The 18,469-nt window shown below is 38.4% G+C and overlaps 2 protein-coding genes across 2 annotated transcripts; both read right to left on the bottom strand.

Annotated features, from left to right (window-relative positions):
* Nucleotides 1-833: 833 nt before the first annotated feature.
* LOC107792930 (gamma-secretase subunit APH1-like) lies at nt 834-8,764 on the bottom strand. The gene is made up of 6 exons (XM_016615194.2): nt 8,491-8,764; nt 7,507-7,662; nt 4,917-5,002; nt 4,196-4,321; nt 3,387-3,514; nt 834-1,231 (listed from the first exon to the last, which is right to left on the bottom strand). Exons 1-6 carry the CDS (start codon nt 8,601-8,603, stop codon nt 1,100-1,102), a joined length of 741 nt encoding a protein of 246 aa, XP_016470680.1. The 5' UTR covers nt 8,604-8,764; the 3' UTR covers nt 834-1,099.
* A 5,627-nt stretch (nt 8,765-14,391) lies between these two features.
* Nucleotides 14,392-15,082, bottom strand: LOC142175855 (uncharacterized). Its single transcript, XM_075242855.1, has 2 exons — nt 14,950-15,082; nt 14,392-14,897 (listed from the first exon to the last, which is right to left on the bottom strand). Exons 1-2 carry the CDS (start codon nt 15,080-15,082, stop codon nt 14,392-14,394), a joined length of 639 nt encoding a protein of 212 aa, XP_075098956.1.
* Between the last annotated feature and the right edge of the window lie 3,387 nt (nt 15,083-18,469).

The raw sequence follows: 18,469 nt of genomic DNA, 5'->3' as shown, positions 1-18,469 counted from the left end.
GAGATTGGAACACCTGTGTATGAATTTTCAGCATATTATGCTGGACCAGTATATTATGCTAAAACTACAGTATATTATGCTGGAATATTTTTTTGAATTTTGAACAGTATTTTCGCTCAGATTTATCTTTACAAGAAAAGTGGCTAAATTTCGATTACTTTTGAAACTGTGACTATTTTTCAATTACCACTTGTAAATCTAATTATTTTTAAATTTCACCCCGATAGCAATGCTAGCGGTGAAAGTGTATGGAGTAATGGTAAATGTAATTTTTACATAAACTCTTGAATGTATAATTAAGACTCTGTTAATGATCTTAATCATTAAGATATATTCAAACCCATCAAGTGGTTGTAAGATTTAAAATTAAACAAATTTAATGGTTAAAATCTAAATGATTAAAATTCAGATCTAAAAAACAAACGCACTTCATGACTGAGAACTGAATAATCAAGATTAAGACCTCCATTAAGTGCGAACAAATGAGGCCTTATTCTGCTTGCAGTTGATGGTCAATTTTTAAAGAGATTGGGTATTGACGTTGTTTTTCAACTGAACAGAAGATATCTAAAATTATTCCTAAGACGCATAAGCAGAAAGGAGAAGTGGAAAGGCAGCCACCATTTCTGTATAATAACGGAGTTGATTAATAACTTAAGAGCCAACAACTAAGAAAAGCTGATTAAGCACCTGCTGTTTTTTCTTGTACATAATTAACAAAATAGCTCAAGGAAGTTATATTCTTGTTTGCTCTTCAACTTTCCCATTGTCCATCCTTCTATATCAGATTTTCTTTTTTCAACTCAAGGTTCTTGAAATGCAGCAAAGGAACCTTTCTCAAAAGTTGCAATGACTTTTTTTGTGTGTGTGTGTGGGGGGGGGGGGGGGCGGGGGGGAGTTGGGGGGGGGGGGGGTTTAAACGTGCTAAGGGGACAGATGAGGGGCGGTTCACGACTTCACGGTGGTGTACAAGAATACAGTTCCAGTGACACAATACACTACTAAAATGCTCCGTGCATTAGACAATATACTACTAATCTTTGTCACTCACCAAGCATAAGATAAAGGTTATCCTTGCTTAGTGGCCATTGCTAAAGTTTCATTGCCTGCTTCGGCTATCTATCAATCTCCTCCATGCCATCCTTCCGCAATGTACCAAGGTCACGATTGCTACACAATAGAGAAGCGGAATGCCAATCATGCAGCCTCCAAATGCAAGATTTGTCAGCGTCTGAAAACAAACCAAAGGTCAGCAATAGTGATCCTGAAATCGCCATTTAATCAAAATTCACTCGAATTCGCTTATGTTTTTCTTCAAATTAGTAAATCTATGAAGTTCACTGTAATTACTTAACTTGATCAACAGTACATTAATAAAATCAGCAACTGACATTGAATTGTATGGTCAAGCCACTGATCTCAAACAAATAAGAAGAAATGAACCTCTTTTGGCAGATCTTACTGCCTGAGGAATCAGGATATGAAAAGTACGCCAGTTAGGGTAGTTCCTTTTAACTTATCTCTCCTTATCTTGTAGGATCTATTTCAAATTCTATCTTGCTAAAAGATATGCATGCATGAAAAATGTAAAAGCTACAACTCTCAGTAAACAAGAAATGTAACTTGTTATGATTGGACTTGAGTGATTTTACGGTGTGCCTCACACAACTGACATTAGTTTTGTGAGGCTTCTTTTTATCTCACACATTTGTGGACCCATATCTTACACATCCGGGTCCACAAAATTCTGGGACCACAAAATTGTGAGACAAAAAAGAGGCCTCATACAACTAGTGTGAGTTGTGTGAGGCACAAAATACAAAATTTTATTGGACTTGAACATTTAAAAAAAAAAATCAGAAGCCACACTAATTGCTGGAATTATCTGCTTCTATTTTTGATCTTATGCTAGAGCCCTCCAAAAATAAGCAGATCTGACTTGGAAATGTTTTGGTTACCAGATCCTTAATAAATTGAGCTCAGTAGTTAGTTGTCTGAACTAAAGGTTTGGTGTGTCTTTTTGTTGCAATAAAGCATGATGCACTCTTTAAGAATGCATATGAAAATCATGTCGTTCACTAAGGGTCAGAGGCGAATCCAGGATTTTAATTTGATGGATTCAATCAGCAGATCCGACTTAGGAAAGTTTTGGTTACCAGATCCTTAATAAATTGAGCTCAGTAGTTGGTTGTCTGAACTAAAGGTTTGGTGTGTCTTTTTCTTGTAATAAAGCATGATGCACTCTTTAAGTATGCATATGAAAATCATGTTGTTCGCGAAGGGTAGCAGAAGTTCACTTTGTTTCATTAGGAAAGCACTAAGCTCCTTTTAAATAGCCCCGAACTTTCTTGGTTTCCTATGCCAAGAAGCTAAAGCTGTTAATCCCTTTAGCTTTACTTGGTTAGCTATTTCTCTCCATTCCTAGATGGAGGCTACTATCATCTTTCAATTCTGCACCCAATACATATAATCCGTGCAGACAGCTACTACTATAGCTGATTCTTAAGCCTGAGTTCAGCTGCACCTTATATCTGCTGGGGCGAAGGTGGTATTCAAGAAAGTTCTTAGAGATTCGATGTAAGATTTTACTTCAGTCCAAACTCCAAACAAAGGATATACATGAATTGGACAAATTATGAGTTGAAAATATAGCACATATCATGCTCAACCTGATAAAGGTTCTTGTATTTGAACTTCTCTAGTTTTCCTTTTGGGGTGGATGGGTGCTATTTTCTAGTTTGTATTGGTCAGCACTTACTAGATGCTACCTTATGCAAAGAAAAGTCATTCAAAAAGGTTTAAGAAACTCTTTGACTGCACATTATGGTAATTTACAAGCACAGAGAAAAGATTTTGTACCTAAACATTCCTCTCAAATGTTTGAGTAGATAACTTAGTAGGCGTTTGGATATAAGAATTGTAAAATTCGAAAAAATGGTGAAAAACATTTTCAAGTGAAAATGGTATTTGAAATTTAGAGTTGTGTTTGGACATAAATTTCAGTTTGGGTTGTTTTTGAAGTTTTGTGAGTGATTTGAGTGAAAATTTTGAAAAAAAGCTTTCTGGAGTTTTTCAAATTTTCGAAAATTTTCAAAATGCATCTTCAAGTGAAAATTGGAAATTTTATGAACAAACGCTGATTTCGAAAAAAAGTGAAATTTTTTTGGAAAAAACTTCCATCAAATTTTATGTCCAAACGGGCCTTTAGAATATCTAAACATTGAGCACTTCTCCCAGAAAAGTAGAAACTAGATTGTCAAAACCAAGAGAACTCGTTTTTGGATACATGAGCATTACTCACGGTTAACATGCAGTACAACAAAGAAAAAGTATTTCACATACACAAGCGAGACAAGCTGGGAATCAGACAATCTAGAGATACTTACCAACATGCCAGCAATTAAGTGAACAACAGGAGCAAAACACTGGTCCACTTTGTTTCCTTCTTCATACCCACTGAACGCAATAACCATGGAGAAAGTATGGATCGTAGCAAATGCAAGGGCTATAATTGCTGCAATTTAGAATACAAATAGTGTTTTAAGACTGCATAACCATATAGGTAGTAAGCAACAATATAGCAACATGCCCTATTCCCTTCTGCACACTATTTTTTAAGTTAAACAGTATGGCAGCACCAAGAAAAGGGAGCCAAAAAGTTTAGGAAAGCTCGTCATCAGACACACTCTCTCTACTTACTATATTGCCTATACGCACTTCTATCTCAACTTAGCTCATCAACCTTATCAAAAAAAAAAAAAAAACTTAGCACATCAAGAAGCTCTAGGCTTCTCTCTCCGAATACAACCTATTGAGTCACTAACTTTGCTCCAGGCCGACTCTTCAGCCTATTGAGCTTTCTCTCTACTACAAGCCCACTCTTGAATCTTCTTTTTAAAAAAAACATAAAAATTAAATAAATATGAAATATAAAATGAAAAAGTGTTCAAGTATTCTAGAACCGAGTTACACGCGTGGATGGGTGTTAAAGAATAAAACCTTATTAGTTGTGTATGGATATCCAAAGAGGTTTATAATAGTCCTAAGTTACTCTATTCACTGTCAATAAAGTTTTGGGTCGGTGCTCAAACTCTTTTACATATAGGAAGATCACTAAAGATCAATAATACAAGGTACTCAGAAGCTGTTTCCAAAAGAATAAAAGTGGAACTCAGAAATAGCAGATTTCTCTTACCAGAAACAAGAAAAAAGGGTATCTTTGAGCATTTTTCTACATAATATGTCGCTGGTCCAAACGACGGTGTCAAAAGGCCAAGGCAAAAAAACACAGCATGAGCCACACCATGTCCCAAACCTCCAGCTGCATGTAAACACATATCAGAAATTGATGGAAGATCAACAGAAAGAATATCAGTATCTACACCAGATATCTAATAGCATAACAGTAATTCACGTTATCAATCACCAGAAATGAAAAGATCAAAACAATACTAGAAAATTGAAACAAATTGGAGCTGGAAAGGGGTACAAACAGATAGAACCCCAGATTAAGCATTCCCACTAGCAAATAACAACACTGCAGCAGCACTATTTTGACTAAACGTGTCGCGGATTCAGAATCACAATGAATAACGATGACCCTTAAAGATGTTTATTCTAATTAACAGAATATCTATTAACAGTTTAAACTGTAAAAGGGGTTATTTATATCGAGCTAACTGCCGTTAGTTTGTAAAGCAAATCCCCCTATCTTTTTACCACACTCAACACTTGGGACCATCTAGTAGAAGTAGCTCATATGACAATCAATGACCAAACTGATTTTGGCTAGCCTGTTAGGTACTTTAGTGAGAAAAGAAAACTTTGACCAGTAAAATTCTAGGGGAGATGGCAAAAGTATCAAAACTAAATACTAGCAACCAAAAGACATATCGAGAATATCCTCAGCATTCTACCAAGAGCAATTTGCATCTTGTCCGTTAGAAAGAGACGAGGTTTAGAGACCCTGTCAGCAAATGCGTCCAATATATCCTCCAGCTTCCTGACATAACACAACATGGGATACAAAGTTAAGGGTAAATTCTACATAATAGTAGGATAAAAGCATTGGAAGCCATAAAAGCTCTTCCCAACAAATTTTAACCAGTCTTTTGAGGTCACAGTTATAAGCAAGCAAAAGCAGCAGGAAATTTTCAAATACAGCAACGCCCCAGTCCGAAAGGAAATTATCAAATGAAAAAAAACATGCCAAGCAATGATGCTTCGAACTGAAACTAGAGAAACACGGGGATGTGACAAAGGGGAAGTGAGGATTGGACCACTCTCAGTTTGGAGCGAAGAAGAAAGCATTGTTTCATGGGGAACAGAAGTAGTACTTTTAGATTCATTATGACTAGGAGTTCAAGAATTAGCTAAAGCTGGAAATGTAGGTTACACGCATGTCGCGAGTTTGAATCCTGCCACTGACTGATCGGGGTAGAGGGTCCAGCCCATAGTCCCCCCAGTTTCAAACCGGTGAGCATAATTGGGCTTAAGCAGCTAGCTCACATGAGATTTCTCAGTTATCTAAAGAAAATATAGCTAAAGTGGGATGCAGATTAGCAAATTGTAAAATGAAAAAGACATCTCAATTCTCAAGAATCAATAGCAGTTGTAATTACAACTGCATGTTTGTTAGGTTTATGGTACCAAAAGATTCTCTGCGTGGCAGAAAAAATCGTAACCTAGTTCTCCCAAAAGACCAACCATAACAATTTACAAGGAGATTGGGATAGACAACCATGAATTTGACCAAAACATTCATGCCTGACATGACATGACAAGGCTGTTAGGAAGATTTATGCAAGAATTAAGATATAATCAACTTGGTTCACATTCTTGAACTTTTGCCAAGTTGATTAAAAATAATAAATAGAGGAGCTATGCTGAAGAAGGAAAAGGTAAAATGAAGAGAAAGGATGTTCTACCAATTTCTTATTAGAAAAATAATTTTCATGATCATATTTGATAATATGAGTTTACATTCCTCTGTACTAGTTTTCTTATTTCCAACATGGAAGACATGGACATATATCCTAGACATAAATGCATGCATGGGTATCAAAAGAAATAGCTACACACCAAGTCTCCATACCATAGCAAGGAAAACATGGACCATCCCCTACTCATGAAAAGGATGTGCACATTTTAATAAATCTTTTTTAGATGAAGTGCAACAACAACAACAACCCAGTATAATCCCACTAGTGGGGTCTAGGGAGAGTAGTGTGTACGCAGACCTTACCCCTACCCTGAGGTAGAGAGGTTGTTTCCGATAGACCCTCGGCTCCCTCCCTCCAAGAACTCCCCACCTTGCTCTTGGGGTGACTCGAACTCACAACCTCTTGGTTGGAAGTGGAGGATACTCACCACTAGAGCAACCCACTCTTGTCCTTTCTTAGATGAAGTGCACATATTAATAAAGTTGTGGTTATTCAAAAAGAAAAAGTGCTACCCTTACTCCTTTCTGCATTTCAGTTACTTCTAGCCTGTTTGGCCAAGTTTCTAAAATCAACTTATTTTGAGAAGTGCTTTCTCAAAAGTACTTTTTAAAAAAGTACTTTTTGGCGAGAAGCAGTTTGTGTTTCGCTAAATTAATTTGAAAAGCACTTTTGAGCAGTAATTAGTGTTTGGCCAAGCTTTTGAAAACTGCTTCTAAGTATATTTTTCTCAAAAGTGCTTTTGGAGAGAAGCTACTTTTTTCTGCTTCTCAAAAATTGTTTCTGCTTCTCCTCAAAAGCACTTTTTTCCTTCCAAAAGCTTGGCCAAACACCTCAATTTTTGGCCAAACAGGCTATTCATTAGCTTCAACACATTCTTTTCTCAAGCAGTTCATTAACTGGCACAATGAGTGCAAGTATCTACAATCATGTTAACTAAAGTATGACCTTGGTCCAGGTAGCGAAACACTAGGTCTGGTGGGGATAAATAATGCCTCTAATTTGGAGAGCATCATGTTGATGACCTCTTTCACTGGAAATTATATGGGTTTAATACATATGCAAGTCCTTCACATTTTCACAGAATAATTTAGAGAGCGCCACTTTGATGACCTCTAGCATTGGAATTGCTATGAGTTTAATACATTTCTGATAGAGGTGATTGACCATTTCTCGGTTTGCCATGTCATCCTTGCACAGGGCCATGGTTTTGTATATGAGTTTAATACATATGAGAGATCCTTCACATTTTCATAGAGTGCCACTTTGACGACCTCTTGCACTGGAAATTAAGTGAGTTTCATGCATATGCAAGTCCTTCACATTTAATAGAAAATCAATCATGCGTATAAAACTACAAAAGTTTTTGGGAAAGCTACAAGTAATCGCATTAAGGTCAAGATATCTATCTTCTATTTTTGCATTTCTACTCCTCTTCATAAAATTTTCAGCAAAGAAACTGATTTAAGTGATATCTATATCACCTACGACTTTCACTCAGTTACAACTAGTTTGACCAATGCAGATAGAAAAGTATACACAAGACATTAGTTGTATGCCGACTTACTTGTAAACTTTCCAGAAGAGAACACGAAGCCCTTCTTGAAAACCAACAGAAGTGAGTATGAGGATCATATACGGCCACCATGCTGCTGTTTTCAGTGGAAGGAAAGCTCTCCATAGTGCTGACATTACTATCAGACTCATAAGCCATACCAATGTACTGCCCAAAAAAGGAAGAAAAGGAAAAATTATTCACATACAACAATCAGAAGTGTGTAATACTAGTACATGGAAATCTGCAAACCAGCACAACACAAACCACAGTACGAATTGACAAACACTGAGCCACAAATGCAGCAGAAGAAAACATCATATGAGGTTAAAATGTAATAACAGTAGCTCATATAGTTATCCTTAGTACTTATACAAAAAGAAAGCACTGGGCAACAAAGGGATTTGCTATAATAATGAAATGAACAAAGAATGACAACTATATGTCAGCATTTACCACAAACCAATCACACCCAGTAACCAAATTAAGAAAAAATAACCAATTTATAAGGAATAAACGACAACAATATATCTGCATTTACAATAACCAAATCATACCTACTGTCTGGCTTGAAAGAAACAATAGAATTTTTGAAGGCACAACGAGAAACATTCACAGCCTTGAACAGAGAAGTATTTTTTGTTAGCTTTTTGGTGCAATCTGGTAATTGAACATGATGTAGATGGAATGCTAGACACAATCGAGGGTTTACATAACCTGTAATTATGCCTGATGCACTGGCTTAGTGCATAAATTTATAAAATATTTAATTACTTGTCAAAAAAAAGAAAAAAACAAATCATACCCATGAAAGTAAAAAGACCACCAAATTTGCCACAAAGAAATGAAAAGTATATGTCTGCATTTACAATAAACAAATCACACCTATGAATAAGAAAATCTGCATTTGAAGGAAAAATCTTTGCGCATTTTAAGTAATATTTCAGACAAGCAGCCCTGAATTGGAAGTGCACAGTAGAGATAAAAGACTATTACCTCGAAAGAACAGTGAGAATCAAGAAGGGTTTTTTGGAGATTACAGCGACGAAGAGGGAGAGGGAAGGGCCGAGAGCTAACAAAGCGTATCCAATTCCTGCTGCCACTGTCATGGCTTTCCTCTTCCTTAACGCTTCAAGTTCAAGCACAGCTGCCTTTAATGTGGTGCGAGTTTGGAAAGCAAGAAGAAAAATATTGCTTCCAAGAAAGGGAATGCACACTTTCAAAATGAAACTTTAGGGGATGAATGTTACCAAATTTCTAAAAGAAGAATGGTAATAGGTATGTATAACCAGGATTTTAACCCCATAACCTTCTCTATGGTTTGGTTGACTTATTAGGTATGGGAGCGAATCAAATATTGTACTCTATTGCCATTATTTTTTTATTAATCCATTTTAAAAAGATAGATATTTTTTATATTTTCTTAATAGGAAGTATTTATAGTCACACAAGTATTCTCACATGTTTCAAACCACATGTTTCAAAAGTTTTACGGTCATACAAATATTATGGCTTACTTAAGTAGACACATATCTCAAAAGTCTTCATATTTACCCGTAAAACGGTACAGTTTAATTTGTTACGTTGGTTTATATAGACAAGCGAACCAATTTGATACAAAAATGATAAACAAATAAGCTATCGTTTGGCCATAGATTCCCAAATTTGTTCTGAAAAATCTGATTTGGGTGAAGTTTAGTTTGAAGATGAAAATGTGTTTGGACATCACTTTTCAAAACATATTTCCCAGATTTATTTTGGAAAAACATGAAATATGACTTATACCCACAAGTTCTAAAAACTATCGCAAATACTCAACAATACCATTATCAATAACATTCATTATATTATCGCAAATCATAGTCCTGAACATAAATAAATTTGATACAAAATTATCATTTTTATAATGAACTACATGATACACTATCAGGTGGCCGAGAAGACGAAGCAATATTGTTACAAAATAATAAATGGTGTGCTCTTTTATAAAATACAATAGTTTGGGCAATTTTAAAAAAATGTAATAGTGATATTTTAGCCCAAATTGGAATTTGGGATGTTGCCAAAATGTAGGCAAAATCTATGGCCAAACATGTGTTTGCCAAATAAAATCCAAATTTATTTTGGCAAAATCTATGGCCAAACGGGTCTTAAGAGTAAAGAAGAGACTTAGCGTCAAGATCAAAGGAAATGGTAGGTCTGGCTCCGGGAGCGATGCCTCCGAGTACAGAAATAATAGCAATATAAAACAGAAAGTAAAGTTGTATTCTTTAGCTTGAGAATGGAATGTAGCGTAAGTTTTGCCCAAAATTCCGTGTCATTATAATGGTTGTTGAAACCACTATTTATAGTTATACCTAGGAAACAAAATCCTAGGTTCAAGCCCATCTTAAATGACAAAAAAGGGGGTCATTGATGAATGTGTAACGGCAGGCCATTAATGCCAAAGTTCTCTGTAACAGATACCTATTTAAATACTAGGGAACATTCTTCATTAAATGTCATATGTTGACAATCCGTTGATTATGCTCCATTCGGTGTCTATCCAACACCAACTGTAGTTGTTGTCCCGGTCTTGGTTCTTACTCGATTTATCTTCTGCATGTCTCCGGTTCCACGTGTCACGTAATAATTTGAACATTTAATATAAACCAATTTTACCCTATACAGATAGTCCCCCTACTTTCCAGTGATACATCTTTGTGTCATTGGGAAGTTGGTAAAGATTTCTTTCTTGGCGGAAAATTTTCCGAAACCCTCTGAGCAGTCTCTGACGCACGTCTACTCGCATTTAATACCTCGAATACATATTGCCCCATGATTCAATAATATTTTCGCCGGTTCTTGAGGTAATAATGACCACGATTTTAATCGTTTATATCTTTACTTATACGCATCATTTTGCCTATTTTACTTCTAAGAATTTCATAAGCTCTTTTATCCTCTTTGCACTTAACTTCCTTCTACTTCCATCTCTCTCGGATTTTCTTCAAAAAACTCTATCATCTTCTTATTATTATAGCTTCTTTTACTGAATCTTTTAAGAACGCTAGTCTTCTCTTTGGTGGAGGCCCCAAGAGAAGCAAAGATAAAGAGTTTGATGTTGATGTTGATCCCCCTACGGTAAGCACCATCATACCAAAATACTTGAGCATTTTTAATGATTTTCAAGAGAAGTTTCCTTCTGCGAATCCTCGAACTTGAGCTGTTAGTAGGTATCCTTCTTCTATTCGCCCTTCCAGTATTCCTACTGTGAAGGAGGATTACAACTGCCATGACCTAAACATCATTTCCCTAACCTAGTAGAGCGGGTTGCCTTCACCAAGAAAGGTTTTATGTATGTCTATATGTACCCCTTCACTTTGGTTCCGTTTTCTTTGAGCGGGGGACTTGACCCCATGATCTTGGAGTTATGCCGCCGGTATCAGGTTTGTTTGGCATAAGTAGGCCCCTCTGTATGGCGAACGGTGGCTTGTCTGCGGGGGTTGTGCACGGAGATAGAGAAAACCCTAACCCTGGCACATATTATGAACCTTTACTCCCCTAAAATCTTCCATATGGGAGTAACAAATTTCAGCAAGCGTGGCCACCATGCTCTGCTTACCAGTATGGATGATGATAATGATCGTGGATGGAGCAATTTTCATCATTGCAACCAGGGATATCATCTCAGCCACAACTTCATCTTTTCCCTAATCATGGAGTCGTTTACGTAAGTTTGTAATCTATCTTTTTCCTAGTAAAAAGGTTGTCCAGTGTCATTGCTAACCCTTTTGTTTTCGTTATTCATCTACTCGATGGATACCACCTAGGGTTGAAGGCCTGGACCAATGGGTTTAGAAGATTCTGGATATTACTACACGAGAGACAATTTGATGGAAAGAGTAGCCCGAAATACGGGTAGAAGATCAAGAACTACGGTAAACTGATTATTTCTACTTTCCGCCTATGTAGGTACATAAGAAAACTTGCCAACCATACCTTTTTTGTTTGACTCAAGACTCCCGCAGGGTTCTATTACAGGCCCCGAAGTCTAGGTTTTGGCCGATCCCGCGGAGCCTGCGAGGTTGTTACAAGAGGCTCCTACTCGGAGCGGTGCCCTCGGATCTGCCTCGGTGCAGGTGCTTCCTCTTGGGGTTTCCAGCTAGAGTATAAGCAACCAAAAAGGGGACGTTCTTCCTCAGATGAGGATAAAAATAAGAAAATAAAGAAGGTCATGGCCGACCTCGCCGAAGCTACTATGGTCATTGATGATGACGGGGAAGCTAGTGATGAAGAGGCTTTCCTTTAACGGAGACAACGATCTTCATCATCTCAACAAAATGCTCAATCTGGAAAGCTTAGAACCCCAACCAAAGGCGAGGTCCGAGCGCTTTGGGAAGAAATGGAGATAGTAGAGAATGCTGATTCTCGCTCCTGGTACTAGTTGCTGCTTCTGGTCCTGTAAGGTCGAAAACTGGGCCTTTTGTGCCTTTGGTTGATGAGCAACCAATAATCAACATTGCCCATGTTGTAGTTACTTCTCAACCTACAACACTAACAACTCCATGCCCTTCTATACTAGTTGCACCTTTTCCATCACCAGATCATCCACTCCGCTTCCTCCACCATCCACAGATGCCCGAGAATAGGATGTTTCTCCTCCCCAATCCCCTAAGCACGAAAATCTAGGGCACAACTACTCACCTCCTTCTCCAGATCCCCGAGGGAGGATGAGTGTCACTCTCTCGATTTCAAAGGGGTGCCATATGTTGTCCAGGACGGTGGAGCTTGCCAACTATCTGAAGTTGTTGGCTTAAGAACAGGATAAGAATAAAATACACTCCCTTTTGTGTGAGTGTATGTTGAATAATGCCATGCACAATGCGGCAGTGGTACCACACTTGTTCTTTTACTGCTTGTTTTTTATTCATCTATTATAACAAGGTTTCTGACTTCGATATACATTTTGCATGCCAACTTCCTTGCTTTTGAGGGCCTTCAGAGATTGATCTTTGATAAAGAGGGACATATGTTCGAGCGGGATCTGTTGTTATCGGAGAGGAACCAAATTATTGCTCGCCTACCGGTGCTGGAACCAAAAGATCCTGAGGTAAGTTAGCTAGAGGCTCGGTTGCAGCAAAGTGAGCAAGAAGTGATGACCATTAGCCAAGAAGCCACTTAGCTAAATGTACAGTTTCAAGAGGCTAAGTCTAAACGGGATGAGGTCCAAGATGTTATGCTTGCTGCTACCGAGCGCGAGTCTGCCTCCACTAAAAGAGTGAATAATTTGGAGGCAGCCTTGAACTACAAAGCTGAAGAGACTGCTGCTACCGAGGAAAAGTAGACCTGGATGGAAGAGAGGTATAAGAAATTCATGGAGCAAAACTGGGTTCATATATCTATAATCTGTGATCTTGATCTTAGCCTTGGCACCACAAGATCCGAGAGAGATAGACTTTTAGCCGAGGTTGACAGACTCAAGGCAAAGCTCCAACACCAAGGAGATTCCCTCTTCTTTGAAAAGATATACTCTATGTATTATATGAGGAGAAAAACCTTGGAGGAGGCCAAAGCGGACGTCATTGATATCAATGATGAAATAGCCAATGTCTGAGCGCTGGAGTTAACTGCTCGAGGATATCTCCCGGCTCAGCCTGACGCAACTGACTCTTCAAGTACCGGTTCCGGGTATTCGGGAATCGAGGAGGAACTTGAAGGGAATGATGATGAAGGCCAAGATCCTGCACCGGCAGTTTTCCCTTTGTACATTTGCACTTATGCCTTTTGGCATGCTGATAAATAAAGAAGACTTTTTGGTTAAGTATTGCGCAACGTTTATTCTTTTTGTGTCAAATTAGATAAGGCTTTGGGTGTATTTTCTTCTGATAGCTTTTAGGTTCCGGATATAAACTTTTCCGGAACCAACCCTTTACTACGAGGGTTTCGTAAGAGATGGCTCTTTTATGTTTACGGTGCTCTTGAAGAGGACGTCTCCTGTTTATTTCGGCCCAGGCATTTGAAGTTTTTCGTTACTTTCAAATGATAAAATCAATTCATCGTTTGGACAAGAAACAAGATAAAATAAAAGGACTTTGTTTTATTCCTTCTATCTTCAAAAGTACATAAGCATTTGTTTGCTGAAAAAAGAGATTGCCAATACATGTGGCTAACTTGTATAACTTGTTTCTACGGGGCTGGTCGTGTAGTCCCCGGTCTCGATGAGACATTATTATTCCCGGGTCTCGTAGTCCCGATTTTTGTGGCAATCATGTTACCGTATTCTCATACTATTCCCCCTGTGTTCGAATGCGAAGTATGAGAATTAGAACATTGGAAGTCTTGCTTCTTTGAGGAAAAACTCTGGTGAACTGTTGAATAATCTTTGGTTCGGTGGCAAGCTTTATTTCCCGTTAGGAACTTTGCCATCGAGCCAAAGATTATCTAACCATCCCGCAGCGACTTGTTGTTTCAGTGCCTTGTCATATAAAGATCTTAACTTTGCTGATGGCGTTTCCTTTGTAGTATGCTTTCTGTTTTGCTGCCTCGTTAAAAACCTTGCCAGAAAAACCATATTGGGACAAAAATTGGTTGAAGGGAAAAAGAGTGCAGCACATACTTTTAGTATATGCAGGATCCATCAGCAATAGAACCTTTTGAGGTGGATCACATTTGAGTTGTTTGGCAGTTTGACTCCATCTTGATTCTCCAGCTCATATAATCCTTTACCAGTGACAGCTGAAATGCCATATGTTCCTTCTCATGTTGGACCCAGCTTTCCGTCGTTGATTTCTCGAGTGTTTTGAGTCACTTTCCTCAAAACCAAGTCTCCTACTTTAAAGTAGCGGAGATTGCCCCTCCGGTTATAGTACATTTCCATCCTAGGCTTCTGAGCCGGTTATAGTACCTTTCCATCATTTACTTCTGAGCCATCATTCTTATGTGTGCCAAGTCTCTGTGTTCATCAAGCAATTCCATCTTTACCAACAATGCCTCATTATTTGCTTCTTCATCCATTCGAAAGAACCATAGGGTTGGTTCTCCTACTTTCACCGGGATCAGAGCTTCTATAGTGTACATGAGAGATAAAGGTGTCTCTTCCGTGCTTGATTTTGCCATCGTCCGGTACACCCATGGCATACTCGGTAACACTTCGGGCCACTTGCCTTTAGCCGTCTCTAACCTCTTGTTGAGGTTTTGAATGATCACATTATATGTCATTTCTGCCTGCCCATTAGCGCTCGTATGGTATGGTGAGGATGTGATCCTTTTGATTTTCAGGTCTTCAAGAAATTTTGTAACTTTGGAGCCTATGAACTGTGGCCCGTTATCACAGGCAATCTCCTTTTGTATTCCGAACAAGCAAATTATATTTTTCCGTAGGAAGTCGACTACTTCGCGCTCACCTATCTTCTGGTAAGGACCTGCTTCAACCCATTTAGTAAAGTAATTGGTTAAAATTAAAAGGAATCTTACCTTTCTGGGACCAGGCGGCAGCGGCCCAATTATATCCATCACATATTTCATGAATGACTATAGGGATAGTACCGAATACAAGAGTTATGCCGATTGGTGCACCAACTGTGCATATCACTAACACTTGTCGCATTTCTTAACGAATACCTTTGCGTCTTGTTGTATTTGGGGCCAGTAGTATCCGGCCCTAACCAGTTTTATCACCAACAAATTTGCGCTGGAGTAGTTCCCAAAAATTCCTTCATGGACCTCTCTCATTACGTAGTCCGTTTCCTAGGCTCCTAAACATCGAGCTAACTGGCCTTGAAATGACATCCTATATAAGTATCCATCCAAAAGGCTGTAGCGATCCGCTTTTATGCGTAGTACCCGGGATGCCTTCGGGTCCTCAGACAGCTTGCCATGCCGAAGATAATCGATGAACTCGTTCCTCCAGTCCCAGACTAGGTATGTTGTATTTACTTCACAATAGTTATCCACATCTGGTACGGAATGCATAAGTTGAACTATAGTACCGGAGTCATATCCTTTCATCTCCGTGGATGACCCCAAATTGGCCAATGCATCTATTTCTACGTTCTCTTCTCTCGGGTTATGTGTGATAATCCATTCCCTGAATCGTGCAACCAAACTTTGAACTTTAATCACATATTGTTGTATGCGTTCCTCCTTTGTGTCGAAAATCCCATATACTTGGTTTACTACCAGCTGGGAATCACATTTGATCTCTATGACCTCGGAGCTAAGTCCTCGGGCCAGTTTGAGTCCTGCAATCAAAGCCTCATAGTCGGCTTCATTATTAGTTAACGGAACAGTTTTTATGGCATGCCTCAGGGTTTCTCCCAAAGGCGTGATTAGGACTACCCCGAGCCCGATCCCTTTCACATTGGAAGCTCCATCCGTGAACAGGGTCCAAACTTTTGATGATGTTTTCGACACGATCACCGCTTCTTTAGCAGCCGGGGGTAATAACCTTGTCACCACCCAAAATCCCATCACAGGAGTCGTGATGGTACTTAGTCTCAAAGACTAGATAAACCGATTTCAATTACATTTTGAAGCCATTTTGTTTTTTTGAAATTAAATAAGTAATCAAAATCTATGAACTTTGAACTTTCAAATTCTATATCTTGTGCCGAAACACAGCAAATCAATTCGGAATGACTTCAAATTTTGCAGACAAGTCATGATTGACATAACGAAGCTATTCAAATTTCCAGAATCAGATTCCGAACCATATATCAAAAAGTCAACCCCCACTCAAACTTCCTAAAAATCATCTTACGCTATTTCAAGCCAAATTCCTCTACAGACCTCCAAATAATTTTTCGGACATGCTCCTAAGTCCAAAATCACCATACGGAGCTATTGACATCATCAAAATTCCATTCTGGAATCGTTTTCTCAAAAGTCAACTCTCCCGTCAACTATTTCCATTTAAGCTTCTAAATAAGGATTGTTATTTTTCTTAAATTCTGAATCTTCAGTAAATCAAACTCAACCACACCCGCGGGTCATAATACATATTGTGAATCTGCTCGAGACCTTAAGTCACTGAACGGGGCATTAATTCTTAAAACGGCAAGTAGGGTCGTTACATTCTCCACCTCTTAAACAAACGTTCGTCCTCGAACGTGCTAAGAATTATTCTGAGGTTACCAAATCGATGATTTTACTTTTACACATATACTCACGGTTGATCCCCCCGTTACCGCATTTGAGATCAGCCCGACAATACCATCTCATTTGAGATTATTTCTTTTATCCATATTTGTAAACTTTAAGACTAATCTCTTACACTCTAAACCTTTTCAAAAGGCTTGATTTTCATAACAACGCACGGTTTTAGTCTCAACCGGCTATAGCAACTCGTGCCTACGCACGCATCAGCTTTCTTGATAGTGTTGAAGTAAGTACATTCTTCCCCGCTTAGGATCATTCGCCCTCAAACACATAACATAATTTATCTCTTCTTTCACACATATCAATCTCCCAAATTTTTCTAACTCCCAAATTTTTCAGAAATTTTGGCAGAGTCTCCCCTGTAATTGAGCCTAACCACCTGCTAGAGTAACACCAAAACAACTCCTAACAACACATTCACAACCCAACAAAACACCACAATGTATATATCAATAACACTAATCTCAGCATTACAAGCATTGCATTATCACAATGATATCAGGATATGAAGCACATCTTATGTATGCTCATCACCACATCTCTAGTCTTAAAAGTTGTTCATAATTAATTCCAGCATCATCAATTATTCTCATATTAACTACCACCTCATTTCGAATTTTCACAACACTGACAACAGAATGCGAGGCATGAAGACCTCATGATTACTTACTCGGATTAATGAGTCACATTTAACGCCACCTGGGCACTCACCTCATAGGCTAAAACTCAATGTTTACAGCACGAAAATGGCTGAATATGAATAGAAAATATACAAGAATTATAAAATAAGCCTAACAGGCATGACTCCCTATTAATATTATTGTACAAATTAAATTTCACAAAGGGAAAATTTTAAACTCATAAATATTTTACCATAAGGACCTCGTCCTTATGTAACTTCCACCGCGGCTTGTAGCCCGGTTTAAATATTTCACATCATATAAAAATGCGAGGATCTCGTCCTCAACTCCGAATCACAAGTATTTTGCACATTGTGCCAACTAAAATTTTTAATTTTCTTTCTTTCTTCTTTTTAATATATTTCATAAATAGTTTTCACAATACATAATAAACCCTCATACCGGTAGGGAATATAATTCATAAAAAAAATTGGAATCAATTATTCCGAAACACATTAAACCCACTGTAATGAAAAATAAAAATTACTTTTGGACTTATAGCCCTCAATGGTGTACCAAAAATAAAATGACAGACACGGTCTCACACCTTTAAATCTCCCAACAGGGATAAACATATAAGTGGGTCACAAATTTACGAAATTCACCCATAAGCGGAGCATAATAGGAGGACTCACCTCAATATTCAGATCTGAATCAAACTAATGGAAAATATCCTTTTATAACAAAATCAGGATCGCACCTGTAACGACACCATCTGGTGTATTGCCTCAGCCAAATCATAGTGATTATATCAACGGGTCGGGCCTCCACTTCTTAGGCGCCCACTACCCGCCAGTTCTCCACTTCTAGCTAACTGTACACGTGGAGTATCAACTAGAATAAAGCTTGTACCTGGAGTGTTCTGATGAAATCCACCCATCCCAAGTCTGGGACAATCTCTCATGATATGCCTAGTATCACCACACTCATAACAACCCCTCTGAGGTCGCGGCTACTCGTACTGAGTCTGTGCCGGATAACCAGAATAACCACTGTAAGAATCTCGTGTCGGTGGTGCACTATAAACTGGAGCACCCCGAGTAATCTGATGTGCGGATTGAGTTGACCGACTGCTCGAGCCTCCACTATAATGGGTCCTAGCTGAAGAGTAAAATTCATTGTACCCTCCAGATCTTCGAGACATTTTGGCCTCCTTA

This window comes from Nicotiana tabacum, chromosome 22, assembly GCF_000715075.1.
Source record: "Nicotiana tabacum cultivar K326 chromosome 22, ASM71507v2, whole genome shotgun sequence".
In the NCBI taxonomy this organism is placed as follows: domain Eukaryota; kingdom Viridiplantae; phylum Streptophyta; class Magnoliopsida; order Solanales; family Solanaceae; genus Nicotiana; species Nicotiana tabacum.
The sequence above is the reverse complement of the archived record's forward strand: the minus strand, read 5'-3'. Positions and strand labels throughout refer to the sequence as shown.

Excerpts from the sequence above, each read along its gene's own strand:
- LOC107792930 (XM_016615194.2), bottom strand. The coding sequence starts at position 8,603 with ATGACAGTGGCAGCAGGAATTGGATACGCTTTGTTAGCTCTCGGCCCT. Across the intron at positions 4,322-4,916 it reads CAAGATGCAAATTGCTCTTG|CTGGAGGTTTGGGACATGGT; the intron begins GTAGAATGCTGA and ends GTTTACATGCAG. Across the intron at positions 1,232-3,386 it reads ACTTAATTGCTGGCATGTTG|ACGCTGACAAATCTTGCATT; the intron begins GTAAGTATCTCT and ends GTTTGTTTTCAG.
- LOC142175855 (XM_075242855.1), bottom strand. The coding sequence starts at position 15,082 with ATGCGACAAGTGTTAGTGATATGCACAGTTGGTGCACCAATCGGCATA. Across the intron at positions 14,898-14,949 it reads TGCCGCCTGGTCCCAGAAAG|GTCCTTACCAGAAGATAGGT; the intron begins GTAAGATTCCTT and ends GGGTTGAAGCAG.